The sequence below is a fragment of the Adiantum capillus-veneris genome, chromosome 1 (assembly GCF_014529385.1).
Source record: "Adiantum capillus-veneris isolate H3 chromosome 1, ASM1452938v2, whole genome shotgun sequence".
Taxonomy (NCBI): domain Eukaryota; kingdom Viridiplantae; phylum Streptophyta; class Polypodiopsida; order Polypodiales; family Pteridaceae; genus Adiantum; species Adiantum capillus-veneris.
In genome coordinates, this window is record NC_140931.1 from 16,908,542 (window position 1) to 16,921,884 (window position 13,343).

At 41.4% G+C, this 13,343-nt stretch overlaps 1 protein-coding gene across 1 annotated transcript; it reads left to right on the top strand.

Annotated features, from left to right (window-relative positions):
- Positions 1-4,032: 4,032 nt before the first annotated feature.
- Positions 4,033-7,679, top strand: LOC147464373 (pentatricopeptide repeat-containing protein At2g33680-like). The gene has a single exon (XM_086514454.1). The coding sequence runs from the start codon at positions 4,704-4,706 to the stop codon at positions 7,284-7,286; it is 2,583 nt and encodes an 860-aa protein (XP_086370580.1). The 5' UTR covers positions 4,033-4,703; the 3' UTR covers positions 7,287-7,679.
- Positions 7,680-13,343: the final 5,664 nt, after the last annotated feature.

Genomic DNA, 13,343 nt, shown 5'->3' on the forward strand with positions numbered 1-13,343 from the left:
CCATATCAGTGTCTTATGTAGTGCCACATGCCTTCAAGACAAAAGTGTAGGTTATTTCATCTATGTTTTCTTTTAGCAGCCCATGACTAGCAGTGTCACGATGAATTCGTTTGTCCCGATCAACGTTTTGAGTGGTGCCACACGTTTTCAAGATGAAAATGTAAGTGATTTCATCTGGAGAGATGCCCTCGCTTTGCATCCGCTTAAAATAGCCCAAAGCTTCCCGACCTTGCCCCTGTTCGACATATCCTACAATTAGTGAATTTCACAAGACAACATCTCAAACAGGTAGCTCCTCAAGCATTGTTTGTGCTTTCTAAAGTACACCACATTTGACATACATATCAACCAAGGCATTTCCAAGCATGAAGTTTTCTTTCAACAGCCCTTGACTAACAATATCAAAGTGAATTGTTCTCCCGATATCAGTGTCTTGCATAGTGATACATGCCTTCAAAACGCAAGCGTAGGTAATTTCATTTGGAGAGATGGTCTCACTTTGCATCTTTGAAAATGGCCCAGAGCTTCCTGACACTGTCCCTTTTGGGCATATCCCACAATCAGAACACTCCAAAAGAGGGCAAATGGGACAAGCAGCTCCTCAAGCACTTTTTGTGATTTTTGAAGTACACAAAATTTGGCACACATGTGGACCAGGGATTTCTTTCAAAAAACCCCGGCCCTCACTAACAATACAATCGTGAATTCTTTTGTATCTGGTGTAGTAGAATTGAAATGGTGAAGATCTAAACTTTACACTTCCACAAATCTTGACTTCTTTCCTTGCATTGATGATTGCTACTTAGCATGCAAGATGGTTCATTTTATTTCCCTGAAGAGGGGGAATGAGAAAGAGGTAGAGATCTACATGCACGCGCGCACGCGCACGCACGCACACACACACACACAAAAGGAGAATGACACCCGACTCAAGGGCCCCCAAACATTGGAATTTGCTTTTGATTGCATAAATGGAATGTACACACATGCAATACCTCAAGTGCAGACTCTACTAACTCAAATGGGAATATCACTGCATTAACTCTTTAAAATAAAGAACCTCTGGGCAGATTTGATGCACATTTGGATCCGTCTCGATGACGGGTTGATGATGGCCACCAAGGGGTAGATGTGGCACTGATTTCTGCTCCCGATGTGAGAGGAAACAAGGGCTGAAATCTGGCTGAAAAAACGTAAATGTGGCTAAAAAAATGCAGCCAAAATGTCATGTAAAGCAGGGTTGAAAAGGATCTTGATGATGGGCAGCAATAGAGACACTTGATGTGGCGAGGAAATGGCCAAGGAGAGGCTAAATGGGCTGCTGAAGGTTCGAGCTGCAGCGAAAACGCTAGCGGCGATAGATCCGGACATGTTTCCTGGTGAGAAAGAGGGTTGAAGTCTGAAAATGGTGGGCTGAATTGTTGATCCGAGTATTTTCTCGCGGCCGGTGCTTTCTGAAGTACACCACATTTGGCATATATGTCAACCAAGGAATTGGCAAGCACGACATTTTCTCTCAAGAGCCCGAGGTAGCAATATCATTGTGAACTCTTTTGCCCGGATAAGCATCTTGAGTTGTGCGAAATGCCTTCAAGATGTAAGCGTAAGTGATTTCTTCTGGAGAGATCCATCGCTTTGTATCCGCTAAAAACAGCCTAGAACTTCATGGCCTTTGCCCCGGTCGGCATATCCTACAATCAATGAATTCCAAGAGACAACATCTTGGATGTTCAGGTTTTGATAATGCCCCTTCATCAAACCCATTGTCTACCCTTGTGAAAACATGCAAGAAGTGTGGCCTATCAAGCATTTAACCACCAAATGACATCCATAAGTTTCGATAGAGTTTGACCTCTCAAAAGGATCTTCATAAGCATGTGTTCATTCAAAGAGATGACAATGTTAGCTTTCTACGCAATAAGCTACAAACATGCCTGTTTACTAGCCCCAAGGTGGTCTAGCTTGAGACTAGGTGGAATCACGGGAGAACTGGTGCAAAAGTGCAATAAAGCAACAGGGGTAATGGAATGGGGTGAATTAATCGAAGACTTCCAAAATTCCATCTCGCACTAGTCCCCTTGGCTATCTAAAGCTGATGGTGTTACCGTGAACCCTTATTGGAGAGAATCTACAAGAATGATGAATAATAAAGGACTCCAGCGGGCTGATCCAATTCTGGGATGAGAATAGCAAGTGTTGGAAATCCTTTAACTAGGTGGATGCCCAATTTCAACTTAATGGGATTGAGAAGATTCTTGCCAGCAAATTGTAGAAGGCCTGGACAACATTCTGATGCCGATCGTTGAATCTGCTTTCGAGTGAAAAGCTTGGAAATTGCCCATGAGTAGCCAATTATGTAAACCTCATAACAAGGGCATTTACCAAGTGTTAATACACGAGGTTGATTGGTTCGCCCCTTTGAACAAGCAGTAGAAGAAACAATGGACAAAAGCTCGATGGGTTGAGGTTACGAAGAATATTTGGAATCCACAGTGGCCTCAGTTTATGAAGATATTTATGTGAAAGGTCTTGTGGGGGGGTCTACCAACAGGTGTCAAGATTCAATCACGTGGTATCGGGTCCGATAGGTGTTCAAGGTGCAGATTGGCTAGCGAAGACCTCGCCCACCTTTTCATGGAATGCATGGCGATTAAAGGCCTGGCAGGAAAAGTGTGCAAATGGATACAAAGAACGTGAAAGTTAGGGTTTTTAAAGAAGGATCTTTGCCTTGGTGGGAAACAATTTCGAAGTTTTGCACTTTTAATCTGCACTCAAATTGTCAGATACTATTTCTTCAGGAATATCTGGAAGGCCAGGAACTGCCGTGTATTTGGTAACGACCTCTCTGTGGATAGCTTCTCATAGATTGCACAAGAAAGTAAGGAGATTATATATGTAGTAGGTAAAAGACATAACACGGAGGATTGGCTTAGGGCGATCCTCGCCATCCAGTCAAGCCTTGCTGTATAAAGGAATGGGCTATTGGTAATAGTGTGTTGCTAGGTACATGTAACCTTCTGTCCCTCAAGGCTCGGCATTGGCTTGAGGAGGATTTGTATATTTCTTGGTGACTTCTTAATACAATCACAATTGTGAGTTTTGGAAAAAGAAAAAAATTGTCCAAGAAAAAGGGTCTCCAAAGATGCCCATCTTTACAACCTTCACATATCCCTCCGAGAAACGTAGTAGGCTAGGTGTCTCCTTGGCTCTTTGGTGGAGATAGTTGTGGTATTCACGGCCGTTCAAAAGAGGTCAACCTGAATCCATGGCACTTTCCTAAACTTACTTTACCTACTATTATGGAGACATAAAAGTGTCACACCCAGTCTCACCCCGTAAAGAAAAGAAGATCCTCACCAAGAAAGGTCCCAAACCTAGAAATAGAGTTTATATCTTCGTAAGGGTTTGTTTACCCTTCTTTTGTCAAAGCTTTTTTTCGCCAGGTTTAGACGAGACGCTCAAAGACGTGTTGTCCACATTGGCACAATTCCATTGGGCAAAAATGAGGAAGCGTGTTCTCAGACCCACCAAAATATGGGCAAGCCTCCTTGGTCCCCCCTCGATAACCAAGAACTATCGCTTGCTTTTTAACGCAAAATGCGGGTAGCGAGGGTTGATTCCATATCGCAAGGTTGAAGAAACTGCTATGCTACCCCTAATTGGATGTTGGTCACACCGTCACTTTTAAACAAATTTGTGCCTCCAACTCTTGAGAATATGGAGGCATGTGCATCCTTGCGCCAGATTCGTACAAACCCAGTCTTAGTAAAATTCTCTCCCACTTGTATGGAAAGAAGGAATGACATTCTGACATGATAGAGCATAATGATTGTGGTGGTGTCTTCATGTGAGCAGCTCAAGTTTGATCCAATAGACTGACTGCTCAAGCCTCACATATCCCTGTTTATTCGGCAAATTGCTCGATCAAAATTGAAAAATATTGGTCATAATTTCATTGAACCAAGGTTAGCATAGAAACAAATCCTGGTACATAGCTTGGAATTTTTCATAAATGCAGGTTGCCCTTAAAAATCATCGGCGCATTGTTAGAGATTCCAAAAAGATTTGAACCCATAACCGCGCACGGTAGGCAATGACTGTTGAGCAAACTTCGATCGCAGGCTATGGACATGTTGTCTTTCAACGGGATGTCCATGCACTGCAGTTGGGCAAGCGGCTCTGTGGGGATCGCAGTTATGGACATGTTGCCTTGTAACAGGAGATCTATGCACCGTGCAGTTGGGCAAGCCCTCTATGGGCGATCTCGAGCTCTATGTACGTGTCGTCTTGTAATGGGAGGTCCATGCAGGACGAGGTGTTGTCTCTCAAAAACAAGCGACTGATGCCTTTGACAGAATGGAAACATACAACCCCTCAAGATGCAAACTGAGCATGTCAACAGATTCCTAAGCCTGGCATGCACGAAAGAGAGTTTCATCTTACGAATGGAAGACACTCCTTGCAGCAGGTACCAAAACCAAGATCCTTGGGAGCATCTTCTGCATGGCCAAGACTTCTGATTGCTTTGCATAGACAAGTTTCATCATCGATGTTTAACGAAGACATGCTCAGGTAACTACATAAGCAGGTGGAAAAGTCAATTTGAGACTTCCCCTTAGGACCGTTAGCAGAAGTGCTCTATTGCAGAATTTCTGTCTCTTGGTGCATAATAGTGGGTTCACGATGTGATTATCCATTTTGAAATGTGTTCTATTGAAGAATTTTCGAGTCTTGTGCAAAATTGTGGTTTCAAGAGGGACTTGCAAGCATGCTTGAGGCTCTATACACAAAGTGTGGAGTGGGGCCTGAACTCTCAAGTCTTCCTTGGTGGGTTCTTTATTCGTGCCTTTGAATCGTGTGATAGCCTGTTTGAAGCAAGCAAGCATTTTCTTCGATTACCTGAACGCAATGTATTTATATGGAGTGCCATTATTTCAGCACATGTCAGCCATGGACTTTGTGAACATGCATTTAAATTATATAAGCTCATGATACATTCAGAAGGTAAGCCAGATTCACATACCTTTGTAGCTACTTTGAAAGCATGTATGCAATCATTGTGTCTTATACGTGGCATGTTGATACATCACCATGTAATCGATAGTAATATGGAGCTTGATTATCACATCAGCACTGTCCTCCTGGATTTTTATGGAAAGAACAGCTGCACGCATGATGCACAGAAAGTGTTTGGCAGATTAAAAGCGCCTGATATAATAGCATGGAATACGATCATCTCAGGATTTTCCAAGGAGAAAAACCACAAAAAGGTGCTGCAACTTTTCCAATTGATGGAAGCTGCAAGCATTAAACCAGATAATGTTACTGTTGCCAACATTTTGAAAGCATTTCCTGACTATGCGTCACTTGAGTCATGCAAACTAGTACTCAGTTGGATCACAGAGCGGGATTTTGATGTAGATGCGATTGTATGGAGCATTCTTATTGATGTGTATGCCAAGTATTACTGTATACATGATGCACGCAAGCTGTTTGATAATTTTTCAACGGTTGATGTGGTGACATGTGGTGCTATGATAGCAGGTTATGTGGTGCATGAGATGTGGGAAGAGGCCTTTCTTCTCTTCCTGAAAATGCAGCATTTATCGATACAGCCAGATCACGTCACCTTTATGAATGTGTTGAGAGCAGTTTCTGAAACCTGCGCTTTTGCAGATGGAAGGCTTGTCCATGCTTTGGTTGTTTCAAGTGGGGCTGATCGCAATGCCCATGTTGTGAATAGTCGCGATGCCCATGTTGTGAATAGCCTTGTTCACATGTATGCTAAGTGCGCGAGCCTTTTTGATGCATTTGCCCTTCTTGAAAAATCTCCGAAAAATGACCCGGTGGCTTGGACTGCAATTCTTGCAGGGCATTTCCAACAGGGCTTAGTAGAGGATGCTTTTCGACTGATCGACACTATGCAAGTAAAAGTCTCAAACCCAGATACTTGTGTATGGAATGTCATCATTGATGGATTAGCTGAGAGAAACTTGGATTATTTAGCTTTTACTTTCTTCATGCGAATGCAGGAGGAAGGTGCTACGCCTGATAGCACCACATACACAGCCCTTTTGAAAGCATGTTGGCAATCCTTAGATTTACATAACTCCAGGATAATGCATTCTTTGATAACTGAAGAGGGTTTTAACAAAAGTGATTATGTTGGAACTACCTTGGTCAGTGTTTATTCCAAATTCGGGATGCTTGTGGATGCCCATGAAGTTTTCTCGCAATTGCCAAAGCCAAGCGTTGTTTGTTGGAATACATTAATTGATGGTTATACTCAACATAATTTAGGTGAAGAAGCAATTCTCTGCTTTCGGTCAATGCAGCACAGTGGTTGTAAGCTGGACCAACTAACAGTTTTGTCCGTTCTGAAGGCGTGTGCTATTATCCCAGCCTTACAAGAGGGTATGTCGATCCATGCCATTGCAATTAGAATGAGTTTTGATGACGACGACAAGATTGGCTGTTCGCTTATTGACATGTATGCTAGATGTGGTTTCTTTGAGGAGGCTTCCACAATATTTGAAAGGTTCAAACATCACAGGGAATCATGGAACACAATAATATCTGGGGCAGGACGCAATGGAACATACAAAGGGGACACTTACTTGTCAATGCTGTGCCACGGTGTAGTGCCAGACGGTGTTACATACCTTTGCCTTCTATCGGCATGTGGTCACTTAGGCTTCATACATGAAGGTTGCATGCATTATAGGACAATGACAGAATATTGGAACTTGAAGCCAACAAGTGAGCATTTTGGCTGTATGGTGGACCTTTGGGGTCGTGTCGGATGCTTAAAAGAAGCACAGGAAGTATTGGCAAGCCTTCCATCAGAAAAGACCTATGTGAACTGGATGAGTTTGATGCTCCATGCCCAAGCACATGGCAGGTTTGACCTTGCAAAGAAGTGCTTGGATGAGGCTTTACATATCCAAGGATGTAAAACTGAGTCTGGATATATGGTTATGGCAAGATTCTTGGGTGATGATCATCTGCAGGGAAAGTTCGATAGAGTGCGACATTTTAATCTTGATAAGAAGTCAAATACGCCTGGAAGGGCGGTGATTGAAGCAGATGGCAAGCTACACAGATTTCTTGTAGGAGACAAGACCCATGAAGCAACTGAATATGTGTATCCAAGATTGAAAAGTTTGCTCTATGCTCTCAGGTGTCAAGGATTTGTGCCACATGGCTCTATGTTAATGAGCAGATTGCCATCCGATGACGTTGATGAGGTTTCATTAAAGCAATTTGAGGAATTTATATGCTGTTGAAGGCAATGTAGTATGGTGTTACGCTCTCTGTTTAGTTTGAATTGCTGAAGAGTCTTAAAAGAGAAATACAGAAGTGCAACCCGAGATATGACCAATTATGGTGCATGAATCAAGAAAATTTATATGAACTTTTCCATTGCAAGCAAAAAATCCATGTCATTGTGAGCAATGCTAGCTCCACCCCAGCCGGCAACCCACACCTGCGTGCGATCTCCATTCACTCACGCTTTTGCCATTGTTTCTTCCACCTGTTCCCAAAGCTGGATATACACACGGTTACAACTTACACTAACTACACACATTCACTGTCTTAAAGGGTTTCCACCAGGATAATTCTACTCTTGTAATACAACTTTGTCAATAAAGAAATACCCAATCACGGGCGTTGACACTGGGGTTAAAGGCTGTCGATTCTCTTTGTGTAGGAGTGTTTCTCCCACCATCTGCCTTCTCGACTTCCTTCTCTGAGTAACAATGCAAGCTTTTTAATGTGGGTGTTACATTTAAATGATCCTCACACTAAAAACTTTCATATGAGTATGATTAACGTCATGTTCCTATATTTAGAGTGATTCATCGAGTGTTTTGCAGTTTAATTTTATTTAAGGGTCCACAGATGATGAACAATTTCATCTTGAGAGTGCACAATACCATATTCTAAAATTCTAGTTCGAGCATCTTCTATGGAGAGAGAATCAATCTTTCCATGAGGCGCTACAAAAAATAATGTCTTTAAAGATGTTTATGAATTGACAAGGGGGGGAATTTTGGAAAAACCAAAGGGCTTGTTGGGAAATTTTGTGGAAATTTACCAAATTGAGAGATATTTTGGTGAAAATTCCACAAATTTTGAGGGACAATTTGAGGGGCACCAGACTTTGGGGCCAGAGCATCTAGAACTGGAACTCCACCACTTCATGTCGTGACTATAGGTTGTTTCAAAGTTAAGTGTTTTTTAGTTTTGTTCATGTGTTTGTGGTGGAATTATCAGCTTGGCAATGCCAAGCCACTTAAATCTCTATAGAGAGTCTGTCTGATTCTTTGCAACACGCGGCATGGAATATGCCTAGATTCCCACTACATTGCACTAAAATCACCATAATTGGGCAGATCATCATCATGGAGCTGACTTGATAGAAGGTCAAAGAAATGGCTAGTGGTGATAATTCCTTGGGTTGCCTTTGTCACCGTTGCTGGAGGAGTTTTATGTATTATGCTAGTCTTTCAAAGACACGCATTTAAACACGTCTTTGCCTTTCTTCTAGTCCTCCACATTAGAGGTATTGCCAATAACTTGAAACTTCATTGAAAGGAATTGGCTATGGCGAAAATGATAGTGAGCCATTCATGGTGTAGTTAGTGTATTAATCACAAGTGAAAGAGATTAACACAAATGCAAGTAGCATATCTTGCGAATCATAAAGTAGATTAAGCAAACTAAATGCAAATGATGGTTACAAAAAAGTAGGTTCAAATGATGGGGTAGTGATTAGGGGTACAAAATGTGTAGGTAGAGCTTCTTTTATAGGAGTAGGGAGAGACTATCTAGTGACATAAGTGATGATGTCAGATGTAGGCTTCTAAAGTAAAGGGGGTTTCCACTAGTTGGTGGTGCAGATGTGTCACACACCCCAACAAGCCTCCCCGTGTGTGTCAAAGTAGCACCCAAAAGTACAAAGGATCCTCCACGTGACTGTTAAATTCTTTGGTAATAAGGTTTGATTTCTACACCCTACTGTTAAATTCTCTAGAAGAGAATAGTAGTAAACTAGGTGGTAGGTCAAAATGGGGCTTTCAAAAGGGTTCCTCCAATGTCGGTGGAGGTCAAAGGTGAATACCTACTTCAGATCTTCAAATATTTTGTGTTGTTGTTGATGTCGACCACAAAATGTCTGTGTTTGTTGAAGTTGTTGTGATGCTTCTCCTTCTCTCAAAGTTTTCCATCAAATGATCAAAGTGGATGCCGATGGTGGTATGGCTTAAACTTTGTGCAAATGATGTGTGTCATTAAGGATGGTCTTACCCATTGTAGGGCATATCCCGTTCCTTTTACAATAGTCATCTTCATGAAGCCACTTGTGATCATACCTTGTATGAATGCAAGTGTGGATGAAAGTTTGTGCAAATGCATGGTGTTGGTGCTAGTAGGGCTTTTGCTAATCTTGAGATTAAATAACACATACATATCAATCGTGTTTGAAAAAAAACATCTTGCTCCGTGAAGTTGAGTGTTCGGTGGCGCCTTGGAGATTAAAACCTCCTTTTGAAGCTCGGAAATGCTTAAACCTCTTTTAAAAATCTTCTTCAATATATGTCTTTCCTACTATTCTTTAGCTCTCCTACAGGTGCGAGAATGCTTGCTTGTGGATCGAAGTCTTGAGATTAGTGGGCAAGGGGCTCTTACAAAAAAGAGGGCTCAAGGCAGGGGCCAGGGCTATGGGAAGGGGCCCTAATAAAAGAGCTCAATGCAAAAGAGTCCTTTGGGGCAGACGCTTGCGTGGGAAGGGGGCCCCGTTAAGGGGCGACGAGCCTAAAATGTGCTTTGAAACCAGTGTAATGCATGGGTTTGGAATCCACGGTCGGACGAGACAACGAAATTGCCAATCAGTGGGGTGAAAGCAGGTGATTGTAAGTGGATCATAATCAAGATGTCCTCAGTTGGGGATGTTGAATATATATCATTAGCAACGTTTCACAAGTTGAGAAGGCTACATTCTTGCTTTCCAACATGTTATTGTTTCCATACTATGCCTATGCCAAGCTTGACTTAGAGAAATTACAGCTTGAGATGAAGGTGTCAATGTATAGGGGCGACTTATTATTGATTCGTGTTTCAACATACATACATTGTAAAGCCTTTGAGTTTCCACCTTTTTGAGTAGTGTTGACAAGTTTTTGGTATCAAATGTTCTTAAATATCCCTATTTATTAGCTATTAAGATGATACCAATAGCTATCACCTTGTGAAATTAACTTTTTGTGCAAATTTTTTTGTCAGTAGCTCATTTGGATAGAGAAAGTGTAAACATAAATTATAGATACATGCATTGTTTACATAGAAGATATATACCACCCAAGCCTATGTAAACTGCTAATCAAGAAACCTTTGGTTGGATACTATAACAATAGGGGTCACATGTGGTTTCAAATACCAAAGAAAGGGTTTTACCAAAACATTCCCAAGAATACAAGGGGGACACAAGGAAGTAAAAATTGGCTCCTTGTTTGGTCAACTTCTAGTGCTGAATGTTTAGTGCACAGGATTTGTGAGGCCTTTGACCCCGGGAGTTCACTAAAGTATATGTAACATAGCATATGTGTTCAAGAAAAGGGATTTTGTATTCTTGTAAAGCTACAAAAATATGTAGATAAGGCCTATAAGGGGTGATTTTAATCCATTCTGGTGAGCGCACATGATATAGAAAAATTTTCAATAGTGAATCCTCGGGACCTTTGAACACATAGCAAAAAAGGTGGGAGCAAGGGGGGGGGGGGGGGGGGGGGGGGGGGTACTCTGAGTACATCAAACACTACACATCTATATCATTTCCATGCATTAAACAAAGGCTCTATTTGTCATTTTAAAGCCCTAGGGACCCTCAACAAGAGGAGCCACAAGGGCGCGCAAAATGGCCAAACAGGGGGCCCTTGTTTGGCCATTTTGTGCACCCTTGTGGCCCCTCTTGTTGAGAGTCCCTAGGGATTTAAAATGACAAAATGGGGCATATTTTAGTTGTTTGGCCATGCCTTTACCAAGAACAGGGGTGGACACAAGGAAGTAAAAACTGACTCCTTGTTTGGTTGTTTTCTAGGGGATTTGTGAGGCCTTTGAACACATAGCAAAATGGGGCGGGGAGGGGGGGCGGGGGGGAGCTCTTGCTCTTTGTACATCAAACACCACGTCTTTATCTCATGACCATATATGAAAAAAAGAAAATTTTTTCCATGGAAAGGCCCTTGGGGCCCTGAACAAGAGTGGCCACAAGGGCGCACGAAATGCCCAAACAGGGGTCCATGTTTGGGCATTTCGCGTGCCCTTGTGGCCACTCTTGTTGAGGGTCCCCGGGGACTTTACATGGCAAAAAATTACAAAATTTAGGTGTTTGAGCATAATACAAGATTAAGTTTTTTTTAAAAAAAATATATTATTTAAGTGTTGAACTTTTAGGCTGTTTTCAACAGCTTCTAGCTTCCAATCGACTCCAAATCTGTCCACGCTCGACTCCAAATCTGTCTACTCTTGTCTGACATGAAGTTGTTTGTCTTGTCACGCTCTTCAACATTGTGTGATGCAAAAAAGTCATCTCTTGCTCAGATTCTCCAAAAATTAACGTGCAAGTTGGCAATTTTTTTAAAAATGATGTAAAATAGACATTTCTTACTTTTTTCTTATTAATCTACGGGCTCTAATGAGCATTAAAACCATGGAATATGAAAATACTCAAAGAACCAATGTTTTTCATTGTGTTAAGGATTATATTTCCTGCATACAAAACTTTCTCAAAATCTCACCCTAACACCTTCGAAAGTGGCTTCCAAGGAGTGCCCTTGGTCAAAATTGGAAACGGAAGGAAAACAATCAAAATGAACTCCTAAACTGTGTACAAAATTTAAAACAACCAAAATTTCCTTCAAAAAAATTTATTGCTAAAAATTTGAAAATAGGTCCCCCTTGGACTTCCCACAACGATAGAAATCAAAGGGTTCAAGGAGAGATATGGGGTCACAAGTGCATGGTAGGAATCTCATCGAGGTTTATTCTGTAAAGATCTTTTGTACTTTATCATGTCTTCTCATGTACAATCTTACCAAAAAAAAACAAATTTACACTTTAAATGACTACAAATCTTATTTAACTTATCAAAACAATCTAAAATATGGTAGACCTGGAGTGCTCTTACACATCAATAAACAAAAAAGTCCAAATTTATTCTCATTAACTTTGATAAACATACATTCATGAACAACTTCCAAGAGATAGTGCGGTCATACTTTGTACATCCATTCCATGACATGATATGCTCATGGGGTGACCTATCACATATAAATATCTTTGGCGGGGGTGCCCTCATGTTGGGAAAGGGTGTGTTGCTGATAAAAAGCTGTTGTATTGTCCTAATAGGTATCTCTCCATGTTAGCATAATTATTTTTGGTGTAGTGAAAGCCACATTTCTTGAGGAGAGCTTTGTGCCACGGTAAAAGATTCATGTTATGCCAGTTCATTGAGCCATTCTTGCAAACACGGCCACTCTACTAGCATAGTAAAAGGTCACCTTGTATCATGACGCGTTAGAGACCTGTTCTTCAAACAAAAACATGTATGAATTTAACATTTGCAAGTTGTATAATAAAGACACTTGTTAAGTATATGCTGTACAAATTTGCAAGTATTTTCATCCAATTGGGAATAAAAAATCCTAAAATATGTATTAGGATGAGATTACCCACCTCTAATAAGCATGTAATAGAAGCACCTACCTGCAAGATGTAAAAAAGAAGGTTGTTTTAGAGGAAAAATGGAGACACTTGACCTCTCTAACCTGCACCCTTTCACTATTTGTGCACAAAAGCAACCTTTGTGCCAAGCATTATAAAATAAGTAGAGGCAACACCTTAGACTTAAAAGTATATGATAAGAAAAACACAACCAAAAGTAATATTAAATAACCATCAACATTTGTCTCACCGACGGTATGACGTTCTTGGGATGACCTCTACTCACCCTCACGTGCGGCCTTCGGTGCAAATGCCGTGGACAAGCAAATGTATGAAGGCATAAAACTTGTGATGTCTGTGAGCACCATGGCAGTTGTTGTGTGAGGAAGCAAAGGATGAAAAGAGAGAGGGGGGAGGTAGAGGGAGAAAGATGGGAGGAGAGAAGGAGGCAGGGGGGGAGAGGGAGAGAGAGGGGAGGAGAGAAGGGGGCATGGAGGGAGAGGAGAGGAGAGGGAGAGAGGAGGGAGGAGAAGGAGAGAACAAAGGTTTTTTCTGGGGAGAATCTTTTTAAAAAATGGACTTTCAGTGCTTGTATGTTTAAAAAAATATCAAAAAATGAT

Bases quoted from the DNA above. Each gene is read 5' to 3' on its own strand.
- LOC147464373 (XM_086514454.1), top strand. From the start codon at position 4,704: ATGTGTTCTATTGAAGAATTTTCGAGTCTTGTGCAAAATTGTGGTTTC.